Source organism: Solenopsis invicta, chromosome 5 (assembly GCF_016802725.1).
Source record: "Solenopsis invicta isolate M01_SB chromosome 5, UNIL_Sinv_3.0, whole genome shotgun sequence".
Taxonomy (NCBI): domain Eukaryota; kingdom Metazoa; phylum Arthropoda; class Insecta; order Hymenoptera; family Formicidae; genus Solenopsis; species Solenopsis invicta.
Window position 1 is genome coordinate 647,675 of NC_052668.1, and position 17,713 is coordinate 665,387.

A 17,713-nucleotide genomic window follows, 5' to 3' on the forward strand; every position below is an offset into this window, starting at 1 on the left:
TAGGCAAATAATTTTTTAAGGTCGGGATGGAATAATATAGAAGCCAATTATAATATTCCGAAGCTTTATAAAAATGAATTAAACAAAGACTTCTTGGTAATCGACTAAATGTATCTGGAGGTTTAATTTGTAGTAAATAATTATCCATTTCATTTAAATATTTCTTTATATTCCAAGATCCATCTTTATGTAACCATATATTTAAAAATTGTTTCACAATACCAAGTAATACAGAATGCATATATTCCGGAATTACACAAGTTCCAAGATCTAAAAACGGAAGTGTAGAAATAATAGTTGGTCCTTTTATACCTTTAATATTATCAATATTTTGTTTAAATGCTATTTGACTATGTTTAATCATTCTTTTATTAGTTCTCAATGTACATCCATGTTCAATAAAAGGATAGATACGAACAGTTTTTTTGCCTTCAATTCTTAAGCATTTCTGTGTTTTAATTTCACAGATATTACAACCATACTCTCCGTTGAAATTACATGTATTTAATATTTGTGCCCTTGCAGGCGCGTCAGCTATTATTAATGGTACAACAATTTTTGTATTATAAACAACTTTTGTCTGAGGATGAAGCCAATTTATTCCATCTTTAAAACATTTGAGTAATTTCAAACAAAAAGGATGCAAAAAGGTATTCATTACTGGTTTTTTATTATCGTACCATAATCCACTTATAATGATAAACTGTTCTCTCAGATGTGGAGGTAATTCCATAATTTGAAACATTAGAGGCCAACAATTACTTTTTGAACTCTTGGTTAAAGATAAGCCATCCGTATTTAACATTAGTGTGAGATCATATTCTCCTCTATTTTGACGGACATTAATTCTTTTATATTCGGATCCATCTGTTATATCAGAAAAAATTTCAGATTCGCCATTTAAGTGACTTTTTTCAAATGGTTTTAACAAACTAGCTAAGTTTCTATATTCAAAAAGACATTTAATTTGTTCCATTATATCAATCTCAAAAAAATAAGATTTTTCACTTGTTGAACATGATTTACACTGCACTTCTACGGTATCTACGCCTTTATATAATATACATTTTTTACAATAAAAATGTTTAATAGCAATACAATGAGGAACACTATTTTTAACATAAGAAAATAATGAATGTAAAGTATTTGGCATAAAATTTGGCTGGGGAAGCATATTATTTATGACTATTAACACATCTTTCAAATTAGATTTTGTCATTCTATGTTTTACATAAAGATTAATTAAATTATAAACGGTTTCATCAATAGTTTGGGAACTGCCATTAAATAAAATATTATTATTACTGTTAAAATTACAAAATATACTTTCATTTAAGTTTGTAGAGAGAGAATGCCTATTATGATTTATATATAAAGATTCCCGTAGGTTAATTGCATTATAATTTAACAAATTGTTATTATTTAACACCGCAATATTGTCTTCGTAATCTGCATTTATTAAATTATCAGAATGATTGTTTTCATAATTAGATATCTCATCTATATAAATATTACTATCACTTTTACAACTTAAATGATCATCCTCATAGCTTATATTTGGAGATTGTGTAAAATTTTTTGCTTCATCTATTTCAGTAATTGTAAGTGCAACTTTTTTGTTCCATCGTTGACGATTTCTAACAGGAATCTATTTGCGTAAAAACAAATTAATTATATTTTATATGTAGCATATATAAAAGATATAAAAATAATTTTTATACACACCGGGACATTTATATTTTCTTCCCACAGTTTATATGATTTTTTTCGTGAAATATTTTCATTCGTCATTTTTTCTATCAGAAAACTATTGTTGGGTGCGTGTGCGCGTGTTACATTTAGCCACTGCTCGTCAGACGAGAATTGACGATCGTCGCATAACTCGCATGCGCGACACAGTGCATGGATACAGATCGTGCATAATCGTGCACGTGGACACAGAATTTGCGAGCCTTAGCATTTAGCAATAACGGCGTACGAAACTATTTCGACTTTTCAAACATATTCCGTGCAATCTGTTGAAAATGTTTCTCTTGTATTGTGATAGTGATAATTCCTACTGTTTAGTGGAAAATGAGAACGTTGTCTATGACGAGGACAATATCAAGAAAGATGATGAAGTGATATTTACGTATAAGAATAAAGAATACACTGGAAAAGTGATGGAGCATTCAGGTAAAGATAAATTATTGTTATGTACGTTATGTAGAAATTGCTATGACTTAATTGCATGTTCCATAACGCTTTTGTAAATAAATAAATTTTATAGGTTAGAAAGTGATTTTATTGTTCTGTGCAATTTCTAATAATTACGAAAAATTATTGCAGATAATAAATGTTACATGGAAAAACAATTACATATGCTTAGATTAGAAAAAGCTAAAAAAGAAAAAAAGTAAAGAAAAGTGAATCATTTAATAAAACAGAAGTATCTCTTCGAAAAAGAAATGAATTAGGACCATCTAAAATAATAAAAAGTTCTGCTAAAGATATTACTAAAAAGAAAAATGATACGAAAAAGGTAAATTATAATTTCAATTAAATATATGTAAATATATTTCTTATAATATTTATATTATAATTTATAAATTGTCAATTAAAATCTTAGGTTTTAAAAAAAATACAGAGGACATCAAATGCTGCAGTTTTTGATTTATTGGATAAATATCCAACTTCAGAGTTATCTGATAACGCTAGTAATAGCCAAAAAAGTAGTCCAACAAAGGAAGAATTAAAAGAAATGCTGTATCAAACTAGAAAAAAGTTAGAAGAAAGATCGAGTAAGTTTGTTAAAATTTCTATAATGTAAATGATATAACTTGCATCAATATTTTTTCTATAGAAAACAGAATATGTGAATGATAATATCTATTTCATATTTCAGTATTTGAAGAAAGGATTGAAAAGAAAGAGAGAAAGATTGAAAAAGATTTCTGCGATTTAAATTCATCAGATGAAAATAATCTTGAAATAAATGTAGAAAATCCAGATAAAAACTCCATCAAAAATTCTGTAACAAATATTGAAAATAATTTAGAAAATTTTGAGGACGAAAATGAAATAGAAGAATTAGAAAATGCAGACATTCAATTGTACGGAAAAGACTTCGAGTCTAAGGTAAATACTACATTCTAAATAGCATTTCATTATTTTATAAACATTTTAATTTCATATTATTAATATAAATCCAAAGATTGGTAAATTCAAAGTTACACTGCAAATTATTAAACAAAAAAATTTGATTACAGATGATACACTTGAAGAACAACTTTTATTGCAGAAATGCAATGTTTTATTCAGCCATAGGAAATGCACACAGACCATCGCAACTTGTAAGGAGACTGTTAACAGGAGTATTTAAAAAAGAAGCACTAATAAACGGTACTCTGACTGGACAAACTGCTAGAGCACAGGGAAGAGACCGGCAATGTGTAAAAATGACATGTCTACATCCCTTTGCCATTAATGCAATAGTTGGTGAGTAATAATATTTATATTATATTAATTTTAATCACGATAAATAGACATGTTTGTGTTATAAAAAATATTTGTAATAGATATTTTTATTAGTTAATAAAATTACAAAAAATTTTCATAACATATATATAATATATATATTGCATTTTCAGATTTTTCTATTGAGCATGGGATAAAGCATGGTTGGATCCAGCAAACAAAGAAAGAGTTACATCGAGCTATAACACAAAGAATTGTAGAGATAAAAAGAGAGTTAAAAAATGAGCTGTAAAGTAACTCATTTCTTCTTGCTTCTTTTTTTATTTTTCTTGTTTAACGTAAGTCAAGACATTTACGTTTGTTTTTCCATGAATTAAATAATCCCAATTAGTAATATAATTTAGTAATAGTGTAATATTAAATTTCTGGTAATACTTGAATTTATTATAAATACAATTCACAGTCCTTTTTTTTAGATTACTAACTAAAACTGTATATTAAGTATAAATTACATTAGACTGTCTTGAAATTCGTGAATCATTTCAGAAGAAAATTTGTTTCAAATTCTAATTGTATTCGAATCAAAGATTCAATTTGATTCGATTAGACAAAAAGATTTTAGATTAGATTCAATTTGATTTCGAATATGTTATAAGAAACTCGATTCAATTTAATCTCACAAATTTGACTCATGTAACTCTAAAGTCCTTATATCTCTAAAGTTATATACTGCTTGAAAAAAAATCTTCAAATGTCTATTTTATTTAATTTTCCGAGATTTTTTAATTCGTGAATTTCAAAACACCATATGTATATTCAATATTAATAACTTTTTAGTTAAAATATTAATAACTTTTATTCAAACAAAATCAGTATATTAATGACATAATACTTTATTAAATATTTACTTTTTATTAATGTCTTGACTTAAACTTTTTTTCGTTTTTGTATTTGTAAGATTGTTATTAAATATCGAATTAATAGCTATAATTGTCATTTTAAATAATTATAAATACATAGTTGGCACCGAAAATGATTATATATTATAGTTCAATTGTAGTAATTGGAATTATTATTATTTTTTTTTTAATAAGAGACATATTTTTATTCAGAAAAATCTCTAGCAAGTTTTGAGTGAAAAAATTAAACTTTCTCATCTATTATTAACTTTAAAATACATATTCATTTATTTTACATTTTTCGAGTTACATACGCTACTAATATAAACAATATATATGCGACATTAAATGAAGAATTAAATTTTATTATTTTATTGGGCTTCTTAAACTTTTTGACACATAAATTCTTATCTCAAATCACATATATTGTTCAACATTTTTATTAAATTACGTTGGTCAAGAAATTGTTTTGAGACACCAAGCAAGTGTCTTTGCGATTCAATATCGAGCGGTGTATAGTTGGTCGCGTGGTGGGCATTCGGTACATAGATATACACCCCCAACCAAATATTGTTGTAAGAAATTTTATATATTAGCAGTGTAACTATGTAATATAATATTTATGTAATCTAATAAAATATTAAATACATAATCTTTCATTTATAAAAATATATGATTTTCTATATTTATTACCAAAATAAACTCATTAAAAATCTTATCTTCTTATGTATAAAAATATATAATTGTATCTAATTACGTACACGTATAAAAATATATATAATGTGATCTATTTAGATACAATCAGAAACAATTTTATCTATTTATATGCAATTAGATCAGGTCAAAATCCATACATAATTATATCTACCAAATTATATATGATTGTATACAATCAGATATAAACTTTTTTTCCCAGGTAGTCAGGCAACCAATGACGCGGAAAGCCGCTATCATTCTTTTGAACTCGAGATGCTCGCGGTTGTGAAAGCGGTGGAACGTTTCCACATTTATCTCTACGGTATCAAATTCACCGTCATCACGGATTGTCACGCGCTCATTTACGCGTTGAACAAAGCTCACGTCAATTCGCGTATCGAGCGATGGACAGTAAGGTTACAAAACTATAGGTTTAAAGTCTTTCATCGAAAAAGGGAGCGAATGGCGCATGTGGATGCTCTTAGTCGGGTAGTAGTGGCAGTCGACGTTGCCGCTTGAACGTGAATTGCAAATCAGGCAATTGGCTGACCCGCATATCCATGCAATAGCTTCTCACCTTAAAACTGAGGAGCATGAACACTTTATTTTGTTTGAAGGTTTAGTTTATAAAAAATTTGATGATAAACCCCGGTTTTATGTACCAGATTGTATGGTTCTCAACATTATTCGTCGTTACCATGACGAGTCAGCCCATTGCGGTTTTGACAAAACCGTACAAGGTATTCTGGCAAACTATTGGTTTCCAGCGATACGGAAAAAGGTCAAGAATCATATAGAAAATTGTTTGACGTGTTTACTCATAAACACTTTGAATAACACCAAGGAAGGTGAAATTTAATATGTAGAAACGCCTCAGTTACCATTCGAAATTGTTCACCTAGATCATTTTGGTCCGATGATAGAGTCTCAGAATAAAATTAAACACATTTTAATGTTGGTCGATGCGTGTACGCGCTTTACTTGTTTGTTTCCATGCAAATCGATGGGTACGTTAGAAGTTATTAATCATTTGACTCCAACATTTAACGCGTTTAGAAATCCGAATGAGGTGGTTACTGATTGCAGTACGGCTTTTTCCTCCAGGGATTTTGCTGATTTTATGGTTCAAAAAAATATAAAACACCGTTTGATTGCCGTAGCGGAGCCTTGATCTAATGGCCTTGTTGAAAGGGTTAACCGTTTCTTAAAATCTTCCTTAAAAAAATTGGTTGAAGACCCATTGAATTGGTCAGACCATCTGTCTACCGTTCAATATGTTATTAATAATACTTTTCACTCGTCTGTTAAGAATACTCCCTCAAAATTCTTATTAAGGTACGACGGGCGGAATAAGTCCGACTCTCAGTTAGTTCAATTCCTTAACAACCTGGCTAAATCATCTATCAATCTCGAGGACAATAGAACTGAAAACCGAGAGATTACTGTAGATGCTTCCAACAAAATCAAGCAGTATAATAAGGAATGTTATGACAAACGCTGTTTAGCAATAAGTCACATTTCAAGATTCTGTTATATTTGCGTTAATCGTTTTAAGTTCTATTACCGTCGTTAATGTGAGCAAGCGCAGGTGTATGCTTTGATTCAAATTTGCGCGCTAAATAAATGTCACTGCCTTCACGCGTGGCAACAGTGCGAGCATCGAGCGGCGCCACTAGGCGATGGGAAAAACGGCGAGTCCCCTCTCGACCTTGGGGGACTCGATCTCCTTCTTCTAAAAAGGAACATGGCGGCGAAAGGAAGCGTTTGTAAGCGTTCTTCTCTGTAAAGGTCCAAAATTTCCATATAGGGACAATAAAGCATTTGTTCAACACAACACGGATAGGTATTTCTCACAAGGGCACCACACACAACCCGGGTCACCGATTTTGATGAAACTTTACAGTTATGTAGTATTAGTATAGAAGTACTAAATGCTAAACGGAGACGATGCACTACTCAACCGTTGACGTGAAATCGTTGTTTGAATTTCACCATATAGCTTTAATACCGTAACATTGAAGGAGTTTGGCAAGTAGCAGCGTGGTGTGGCGGACAGCGCGAGCGCCTATAGTTTTGCAGGTCGCAGCCGTCGCGGGTTCGAGTCCACAAGTTTTTTTTTTTTTTCTTTTACCCAGTACTCTTATTGTTACAATATATATATATAATAAAATATATAATAAATAATACACAGATATAGATATAATAATACGCAAAAAATCTTCTCTGCATTCGAACTTTTGTTAGCTTACTTTATATACATTTATATATATATATATATATATATTTATATATATATATATATATATATAAGTTAACTATCTTATAGGTTGTTCCCTGATAATAATTGACACAATGTGTTTCTCTGTAAACAAAGTTTGAAATTTATTCACGATTTAGAGTTATTTACAATATTTACACGCTTACCTGTAAACAAAGAAACGACAATTAAAGCCTATTATTATCCCTTCTTTATTTACTGGCTTGATCCTCAGTCTTATACACTCTATCTTTTCTGTACAGCAAAGTTTAATCTTTCCTTCCTGATTCTTCCTTGTGTACATGTGCTCGATCCTTTTGATCTTCCTTTTATCTCCTATCACTCTCTTCCTCTCTATCGGTAATCAATTAATGTAGTTCTTGTAGTACTTGTTCCATCTAGCGGGGTCGGTTCACACGGTGCGCCGAGTATGAGGAGCGCGGCTCATTCGAATTGAAGGAAATACATTTTCCTTACATCTCCCCCTCCCCGGATGAGAATCGTCGCAGCGCATTCTCACCTTGGATTTCTCGGCTCAATCCTCTTCGTCTGCGTCCTTATCTATATCTGATATTGGAATTAGTTTTGTTATGTGGAACAAGCTTGTTCCTGATTTTTTCCTATTAGTCTTAATTCTGTATATCGAGTTCGATATTTTTTCTATTATCTCAAGTGGTCCAATTCTCAAATCGTCTAGCTTTTTCCTATTCAATCTATTACCATTTTCTATATATACCATGTCACCTGTATTAAACTCATGATGTTTTCTATTTTTATCAAATAGTTTTTTTTTATAATCATGTGACTTAATAGTTCTCTCTAGGGCTAATTCTTTATCTTTCATCCAGTCCTCTTGATGTTTTTCTCTTCTCAGTTCTTCAGGTAAAATACTTGTGTCCGTGCCATCCAGCAGATACTTTGGTGCAAAACCAGTGACCGTATGTTCTGTCTCGTTGTATCTTTCTACACATTCTCTAGCAACCGTTGCCCAAGCTTTTTTCTTTTCTCCTTCTTTTATTCTACATCTTATTTTATTGATTAGTGTCTGGTTTAATCTTTCGTTTAAGCCGTTTGAGAATGGTGCATTTACAGCAGTGAAAATCAATCTAACATCGTTTTCTTCTAGGTATTCTTTAAATTCTCTTGAGTTGATGCCTGGGTATTGGTCTGTGAGTATCGTTTCAATCTTGTCTGTTTCTAGAACGTTTTTCACTAGCTTGATAAAATCCGTAGCATTTTGTGTCTTCGAAGTTGCAATAAATGCGTATCTGGTAAAATGGTCAACCAGTAGATGAAGGTATTTTTTTGTTGATCTTAGTCCTCCAAAGCCTCCAATAGTGTCCATTGACATTATTTCGAACGGTCTGGTTGCTGGTCCTAACTGTGACATCCGGCCATATTTTTCTTGACCTCTAGATTTATTTTTGATACATACTTCACATGTCTTGCATATCTTTTTTATATTTTCTGTTAGATTTCTGGCTGTATAATACGGACATATCCTATTTCTTGTTTATTTAATCCCTATGTGGCACCATTCAGTATGTATTTTTTTTATCATCTCTATACTTGATTCTTCGGATAAAATTATCTTCTCTCTATTTCTGATTTTTCTGTAAAATATTCCGTTTTTCTTCATTAATTTTGCTTCCATTTTCTGTATCCATTTATTTCTGCTTTGGTCTATCTTTATTTCTTCTATTTTCATTAAATTTACTAATTTTAATACTTCTTCTGTATTGTCACTTGGTTCTAATACTGGATTTCGGCTTAGGCAATCTGCTTCGGCGTTATCCTTTCCTGGAACATATTTTATTTGGAAATCATACTGTGACAAATAATACATTAAGTCGCCTAACTCTTCGTCCGTTCTGGCCTTGATGTTCATGCTCTCCAGCGGTTTATGATCTGAGTACACTTCAAATCTTCTTCCGATCAACCAGTGTTGCCAATATTTTACCGCCTCTTTGATAGCCAGGCATTCCAAGTATATCGCTTTTTTTCTTTTTTGCGATTCATTTAGTTTCTTTGAGAAGTATGCTACTGGCTTCTCTATTCCGTTATGCTGTACCTGTTTGAATATTGCACCTATGCCTTCAAGTGATGCGTCTGTGTAAATCCGTGTAAGCAAATCTTTGTCGAATATTTCTAGCACTGGTTGAGAGCATAGCAATTTCTTTATTTCTGTAAAAGACCTTTCACAGTCTTCTGCCCATATAAATTTTTCATTTTTCCTCAATAATCTATGTAGTGGGTCTAACAATATCGAGCTTTTCGGTATGTACTCATGATAGAAATTGACTTTCCCTAAGAATTGTCGGATGTTCTTTTGTGTTTTAGGAGTTGGAAAATTTTGAATTGAGGTTAAATTGTCTTTTACTGGTCTCACTGTATTGTTTTCTATTATGTGTCCGAGATATATCACTGATTTTGCTGCAAATGTACATTTTTTTAATTTTAACCTGAAACCTTCATTTATTATCGCGTTCAATACTTTTTTTATATGTTCTACATGTTCTTGAAATGATTCCGAAAAAATCAATATGTCCTCTATATAGTTTTCTGTGAATTCTTTAAGATTATATTTTCTTAATATATTGGATAAAATTCTTTGAAAGATTGCCGGTGATGTCTTTAGTCCGAATGGTAGGCATGTCCACTGAAAGTGTCCATCCTGTGTTACGAATCCTGTTTTCTTTCTATCTTCAATGCGTAGTGGGATCGACCAAAAAGCAGAATTTATATCTAGTGTAGTAAAGTACTTGCAGTTTCTCGTTTTTATTATCAGGTCGTCTATTATTGGAAATGGTTGGGCTTGTGGTATGATAATCTTATTTAGGTCTCTAAAGTCTATACACAATCTAGATCTCTTCCCTTCGTCTCTTTTATATGCTAGTGTCACTGGTGCAGCGAAAGGGCTGTAGGATTCTTCAATTAATCCTTTCTCTAGCAATTTCCCTATTTGCTCTTCAATTTCTTTTTTATCTTCTAATGTACATCTGTACGGTCTTTTACCACAGTATTTATCCACGATTAGATCTATCCTAGCCTCATAATCTGTTACTGTCCCAATGTCATATTTGTCTTTTGCAAATATGGAATTATATTCTTCTATTAGTTTTTTTATGTTAGTCTTCTTTGTACTATCTAAATGGTCTAGAATAACTTTAAATTCATCCTCTTTGATGTGTTCATTAAAATTTACGGAGTATTGTTTATTTTCATTGTAATTATCTTGTAACAAACCGCCTTTCCGCTCCCCCCTCGGACCGTCCATCGTTCCAGGCTGTCCGGCCGAACAACCGCCGGACAGCAGAAACACGGCGCATAGCGCCGAAAATATACTCTAACACCGGCGTAGCGCGCGTTGACGCATCCGCACGTGCGATCTGCGTGGCAGATCTCCGCGCGCACGCGCTCGACCGGAGTGGCGACCGCCGGACCGATCTCGAGCGGCAGGGAGACCCCCACCGATTCCGTACCGTTCCGTACCCCCGCACCGTCCCTGCTCTCGAGATTCGGGTATATAAGCGCCGCCGCTCCGAGAGTCGAGCGGTCTTCTTCTCCGTCCACTCTCCGATCCAGAAGAAGCCCAACCTAGCGCTCACTTGGGAGTTAAGAGCCTTAGCTTCCGCCAAGCAGTCTTGGCAAAGAGCGATTCCGATAATCCCGATACCGCCGATAAAAACGGGCTCAAGTACATCTTGGGCTCCACCAGGAGATCCTGGTCGGCGATTCCCGATCCGCCGTCCTTACTACGGTATCGACTCACGGCCTGGGGTGTGGAGTTCCGCGCCTCTACCAAGGGCTCTTGGCGTGAGTCGATCACCACCGCCGAACATCGCGGTATTAACCGCTCGCGACGGGAATCCCCGCTCCGCGTACACTCGCACCGAGCGCGCGTCACTTACGGCCGTGGCCCCGGCCTTCAGCAAGGCCACGGTCTGCGCGCGTCAACACCGGCTCCGAGTTCCCGGAAAACTCGAGGCCGGAATTCCGCGAACTCAGCCGCGACAATAGCGCGATCCGGACAATTGTAAATACCGTTCGTTACGTCCGCGCGCTCCGTTTTCTCGTCCGTCCGTCCGCGCGTAGCCCTTAAGTTTTGTTGGGTCCGTCCGAGCGTCACCGTCATCCGTCCGTCCGCGCGTCGTGGCCAAGCCACTCCACCTGTATATAGTCAGTACGTAATAAACGCACTATTGTATTTACCACCTAAAGCAATACACGTCTAGTTCTCTTGGCGACCTCCCTCCGCGTCCTGGTCCGTCCGCAGTCACGCACCGCCCCGTGCGCGGAAAAAGACGGGTCGTTACATGGCGCCCGAACAGGGACCGTTTACGTTTCCGACCGCGGAGAACTAGACCCGTACCGATCCGATGCCGCGGAGCTGGATATACCGTATCGACCGCGCCGAACTGCTCCGACAATTACAGCACGCCGATCTCGCCACTGACGGAAACGTCAACGAGCTTCGCCGCCGACTCAGCGAATTTCTAGTATTGCACCCCGAACACGCGCCGGCCGGAGTCATGGCCGATCCACCCGCACTTAACGTTACCGTACCGGAACCGACCGCCGCGACCGAAAGAGACTCCCCCGCGAAAGTGATGAACCAGATCCGTAAGTGGGGATGTCACTTCGACGGGAAGGACCCGGTGTCCTTCCTGGAACGCGTCGACGAGCTACGAGCCGAATACGGCTACGACGACGCGTTGCTCCTCCGCGGACTGCCGGAGATGCTACGGGGAGACGCACTCCTCTGGTATCGCAACAACCGCACCGCGTGGGGGACATGGCAGGAGTTCCTCGGAGAATTCCGAGAGTACTACCTGCCGCGCCGTTACTTTGCTCAACTCCGGCGGGACATTCAAGCCCGAACGCAGGCTCCGGAGGAGCCCTACCGCAAATACGCAACCGACGTACTCACAATGATGCGTCGCGCCGGGGGTTTCGGAGAGGAGGATCAGCTCGACCTCCTCTACGACAATATGCACCCCCGGTATAAGCTATACGTCCGCCGCGACGACATTCACCGGAACACCGAGTTGCTACGGCGAGCCGAAGAATTCGAGCACATTAGCTCGCAATGCCGCGAACGGCAACCCGCGTCGAAACCGCCCGCGAATTCGGCTGCCACCGCCTACGACAAGGACACGTGCTGCTGGCGGTGTAAGCAGCGCGGTCACACGCGGTTTGAATGCCGCCGCGCGGCCCGCAAGTTTTGTTCCCAGTGCGGGAAAGACGACGTCTATACCCGCGATTGCCATCCGCCGCCGGGAAACGCCGCCAGGGCCGGGGGCACCGAGACCGCTCCCCGGTCCTCCGAATAAGGTACAATCCGCGACCGCACATCGACGTCCCCGTCGGGGATACCACGCTCACGGCCTTGCTCGACTCAGGCTCCGAAGGCTCATTTGTGAGCACCGACGCCGCCGAACGCCTCCACGGGAAGGGGTACACGACGATACCCGTCACAGGCCGGATCTACCTCGCGGACGGCTCCAGCACGCCGGTCGAGACGTGCCTCGTGCTGCCGGTTGTATTCCCGGCGCGCTCGTTCCGCCACGAATTCCGCGTGCTACCCGGACTCGACGTCGACATGTTGATCGGCGTCGATGTCATGGCACGAGCCCGGATCACGATTCCTCCGCCGCCACTGCACCGGGAGGAAGACCGCCCGCCGCGAGCCGCCGTCCGTCCGACAACCGTCGCCAGCACCGAACCCGCGGAAGACGCACGCTTGCAGGCTTTCCTCGCCGAGGAACTGCCAAAGTTCGACCGAGTGCGTGGACCGACCGACCGCGCGGAACACGTGATCCGCGTTAAGAACCATCCGCCGATCAAGCAGCGCTACCGTCCCCGAAATCCGGCAATGCAGGCGATCATCGACCACGAGGTCGACGAGATGATACGCGCCGGAGTCATAGAGCCGTCTCGCAGCGCGTGGAGCTCGCCGATCGTCATCGTGCGCAAGAAAGACGGAAAACCGCGGTTCTGTATAGATTTCCGCCGCGTAAACGAGGTGACGGAACGCGACGCCTACCCGTTACCTCAGATACCCGCCACGCTCGACAAATTGAGAGGCGCGCGGTACCTCTCGACGATCGACTTAATGAGCGGCTACTGGCAGATACCCCTGGCCCCGGCAAGCCGACCCGTTACCGCTTTTACCGTGCCGGGTCGGGGGTTAATGCAATTTAAAGTGATGCCGTTTGGGCTTCACTCCGCGCCGGCTACCTTCCAGCGTCTGCTCGACGATGTCCTCGGGCCCGAACTAGAACCGCGGGTTTTCGTCTACTTGGACGACATCATCGTCGTCACCCGAACGTTCGACGAGCACCTCGCCACGCTGCGAGAGGTTTTCCGCCGGCTACGCGAGGCGCGACTCCGACCGAACACCGAGAAGTGCCGTTTTTGCACGGAGCGGCTGAAGTATCTCGGCCACGTGGTCGACCGCGACGGAATCCGGACCGATCCGGAGAAGACGGAGGCTATCGCGAACTGGCCCGAGCCGCAGAGCGTGCGGCAGATACGACAGTTCCTAGGCCTCGCGTCCTGGTACCGCCGTTTTATCCGAGACTTCGCGACCGTCGCCGCCCCGCTCACCGCGCTCACACGAAAAAATGCCCGCTGGTCATGGGGGAACCACGAGCAGGCGGCCTTCGAGGCCTTGAAAACGACCCTCACGTCCGCACCCGTGCTAGCCTGCCCGGATTTCGAGCGACAGTTCGTGCTGCAAACGGACGCAAGCACGACCGGACTGGGTGCCGTGCTCACCCAGTACTTCCCTGAGGGCGAGCGCGTCATCGCGTACGCGAGCCGAACGCTCAACAACGCAGAGCGCAACTATAGCGCGACCGAGCTCGAATGTCTCGCCGTACTCTGGGGGATCCGCCGAATGCGAGACTACCTTGAGGGTTACCGCTTCAAGGTAGTCACCGACCATCAGTCACTCCGGTGGCTGCAAAAACTAGACTCACCGACCGGACGTTTGGGCCGATGGGCCTTCGAACTACGACAATTCGACTTCGAGGTGCAATACCGGAAGGGGTCGCTGAATAAGGTTGCGGACGCGCTCTCACGGCGAACGGCCGTTAACGCCGCCGCGAACACAGCTTGCGCGTGGTACCGAAAGTGGTGGGACATCACTTCCACCACTCCCGACGCCGCCCCCGACTTCCGCATCGCGGACGGTCGCCTCTACCGGCACGTGCTCCACACGCTGGACTTCGCGGACGCGCCGAACGACGCGCAGTGGAAGGAGTGCGTGCCGCGCGAAAACCGAGCCGAACTCCTCCAGCGGTACCACGACGCACCGACCGCCGGACATCTCGGCACCGCGAAAACGATCGCTCGCATTGCCCGCCACTTCTACTGGCCGGGAATGTTCCGCGAGATCTCGCGCTACGTACGGCAGTGCCGAACCTGCCTAGCGCATAAACCAGAGCAACGGCGACCGGCCGGATTGCTCCACCCGACCGACGTGTCACAGCCATGGCAACAGGTAACGATCGACCTGGTAGGGCCGCTTCCGCGGTCAAGCCAGGGGCATACATGGCTGTTGACAATGCAGGACCGGTTCACGAAGTGGCTGGAAATGCGAGCGCTTCGACGCGCTACCGCCGCGAATGTCGCTACCGCACTGACCAAAGCCGTCATCCTGCGGCACGGCTGCCCCGAGGAAATTTGGTCAGATAACGGGACCCAGCTCCGCTCCGCGACCCTGACCGACTTGCTGCGTGCGCTTCAAATCCGCCACCGTCTCACGCCGGCGTACGCCCCGCACTGCAATCCGGTCGAGCGCACCAACCGAACCGTCAAAACTATGATCCGTCAGTACCTACATCGCGACCACCGCAAGTGGGACGAACGCCTCGCCGAATTGCAGTTCGCGTACAACACCGCGACTCACGACGCAACGGGGCATACGCCGGCGTTCCTGAACCACGGCCGCGAGTTACGACGGCCGGAGGAACGCGCACCAGCCGGCCCTCCGCAACGACCGCACGCGTTGCAGCGCCGACTACGTGAGACATACGCGCTCGTCCGCATCCAGCTGGCCCGTGCGTTCCAACGGCAGCAACAATATTATAATCTGCGTCGGCGGGAATGGCGACCGAAGCGGGGAGATTGGGTGTGGAAGCGGGACCACCCCCTCTCCCGTCGTGCGGATGCGTTCAACGCGAAACTCGCGCCGAAGTACGTAGGGCCACTCGAGGTACGCCGCATCATCTCGCCGGTAATATACGACCTCCGAAGCGCGGGGGGCAAGTGGTACCGGCACGTCCATGTCCAGGACCTCAAGCCGGCCCCCGCTCCGACCGAAGAAACCGGGTCGGACACCGACGACGACGACGACGACGCGGCATGCGGCGCGCTCGTGACTCGGCCGGCGAGCCGAGCAACGCTCCAGCAGAAGCAACACGAGAGCACGGCCACGGCACGTGGGCAAATTCCTACGACCAGCGCGCGCACCGGTAGCCGGAATTCGAGCGCGGATACCAGGAACCGATCGGCTCATTCTCAGAAGAGATATGGCGCACGACGGTATCCTCGCCGAGATCGCCGAGCTGCTAGGCGAAGCGCCGGAGCCGTACGACCCGGCCCGGCCCGAAATAGAACGGCCGCCGAAACCGAGACCACCCCCGGACCGAGGCGATACCGCCGCTACTCGTCCGAGCCAGTCGACACCACCGAGCAGTGCAGGCAGATCGGCCCCGATACCGTGGCTCAGAGGGCCTCCACCGCCGGTCCCCCAGGTCATCGTGCCGCGGGGACACCGACCGCAACCGACGCTCGAACCCGACCGGGTCATGGGACCCGAGCCGCCGCCACCGATCACCGTAGAGGTCACTCCCGGCACCGTCGTGGACGTACCGTACTTTGCGGTCCACGTCAGCCGCGCCTATACCGCGCGGGTAAGGGACCGCCGCTGGAGGTTGCGGTTCGACCGAACAGGACGCCTCCGCTCCAGCAAAGAAATACGGCCGCCACCAAAGGACCCGAAAGATGAATTTGGCCTCTGAATTCAGGCCTACTCAAAGGGGGGGGTGGTGTAACAAACCGCCTTTCCGCTCCCCCCTCGGACCGTCCATCGTTCCAGGCTGTCCGGCCGAACAACCGCCGGACAGCAGAAACACGGCGCATAGCGCCGAAAATATACTCTAACACCGGCGTAGCGCGCGTTGACGCATCCGCACGTGCGATCTGCGTGGCAGATCTCCGCGCGCACGCGCTCGACCGGAGTGGCGACCGCCGGACCGATCTCGAGCGGCAGGGAGACCCCCACCGATTCCGTACCGTTCCGTACCCCCGCACCGTCCCTGCTCTCGAGATTCGGGTATATAAGCGCCGCCGCTCCGAGAGTCGAGCGGTCTTCTTCTCCGTCCACTCTCCGATCCAGAAGAAGCCCAACCTAGCGCTCACTTGGGAGTTAAGAGCCTTAGCTTCCGCCAAGCAGTCTTGGCAAAGAGCGATTCCGATAATCCCGATACCGCCGATAAAAACGGGCTCAAGTACATCTTGGGCTCCACCAGGAGATCCTGGTCGGCGATTCCCGATCCGCCGTCCTTACTACGGTATCGACTCACGGCCTGGGGTGTGGAGTTCCGCGCCTCTACCAAGGGCTCTTGGCGTGAGTCGATCACCACCGCCGAACATCGCGGTATTAACCGCTCGCGACGGGAATCCCCGCTCCGCGTACACTCGCACCGAGCGCGCGTCACTTACGGCCGTGGCCCCGGCCTTCAGCAAGGCCACGGTCTGCGCGCGTCAACACCGGCTCCGAGTTCCCGGAAAACTCGAGGCCGGAATTCCGCGAACTCAGCCGCGACAATAGCGCGATCCGGACAATTGTAAATACCGTTCGTTACGTCCGCGCGCTCCGTTTTCTCGTCCGTCCGTCCGCGCGTAGCCCTTAAGTTTTGTTGGGTCCGTCCGAGCGTCACCGTCATCCGTCCGTCCGCGCGTCGTGGCCAAGCCACTCCACCTGTATATAGTCAGTACGTAATAAACGCACTATTGTATTTACCACCTAAAGCAATACACGTCTAGTTCTCTTGGCGACCTCCCTCCGCGTCCTGGTCCGTCCGCAGTCACGCACCGCCCCGTGCGCGGAAAAAGACGGGTCGTTACAATCTATTTCTTTCTTCTGTGAAATTTGTAATTCCTCATTCTGTATTAATTTAAAGTTTTTTATTATATCTAGCCCAATGATGAAATCCTGAAAGTTTTCTTCTTCAACTATGTACACGTCCGTTTCTTTTTCAATATCAAATATCTTTATTTTAATTGTAATTAATCCTTTTGTTGTTCCCACACCATTAACCGATTTCAAGTATATTTTATTTACATCATTTTTTTTTCTTTTATTTTAATTAGTCTTGAATTTATAAGTGATACC

At 43.3% G+C, this 17,713-nt stretch overlaps 3 protein-coding genes across 3 annotated transcripts; 2 read left to right on the forward strand and 1 right to left on the reverse strand.

The window, feature by feature from the left end:
• The first annotated feature begins 1,637 nt into the window (after positions 1–1,637).
• On the forward strand, positions 1,638–4,331 carry LOC105205577. Its single transcript, XM_039449839.1, has 6 exons — positions 1,638–2,175; positions 2,329–2,521; positions 2,609–2,780; positions 2,885–3,117; positions 3,249–3,477; positions 3,630–4,331. Exons 3-6 carry the CDS (start codon positions 2,741–2,743, stop codon positions 3,746–3,748), a joined length of 621 nt encoding a protein of 206 aa, XP_039305773.1. The 5' UTR covers positions 1,638–2,175; positions 2,329–2,521; positions 2,609–2,740; the 3' UTR covers positions 3,749–4,331.
• Positions 4,332–7,843: 3,512 nt separating this feature from the next.
• LOC120357968 lies at positions 7,844–11,011 on the reverse strand. Its single transcript, XM_039450119.1, has 5 exons — positions 10,917–11,011; positions 10,075–10,352; positions 9,055–9,741; positions 8,399–8,790; positions 7,844–8,224 (listed from the first exon to the last, which is right to left on the reverse strand). The coding sequence occupies exons 1-5, from the start codon at positions 11,009–11,011 to the stop codon at positions 7,844–7,846; spliced, it is 1,833 nt and encodes a 610-aa protein (XP_039306053.1).
• Positions 11,012–12,474: 1,463 nt separating this feature from the next.
• LOC120357969 (uncharacterized protein K02A2.6-like) lies at positions 12,475–16,337 on the forward strand. The gene is made up of 2 exons (XM_039450120.1): positions 12,475–15,759; positions 15,839–16,337. The coding sequence occupies exons 1-2, from the start codon at positions 12,509–12,511 to the stop codon at positions 16,335–16,337; spliced, it is 3,750 nt and encodes a 1,249-aa protein (XP_039306054.1). The 5' UTR covers positions 12,475–12,508.
• The last annotated feature ends 1,376 nt before the right edge of the window (positions 16,338–17,713 follow it).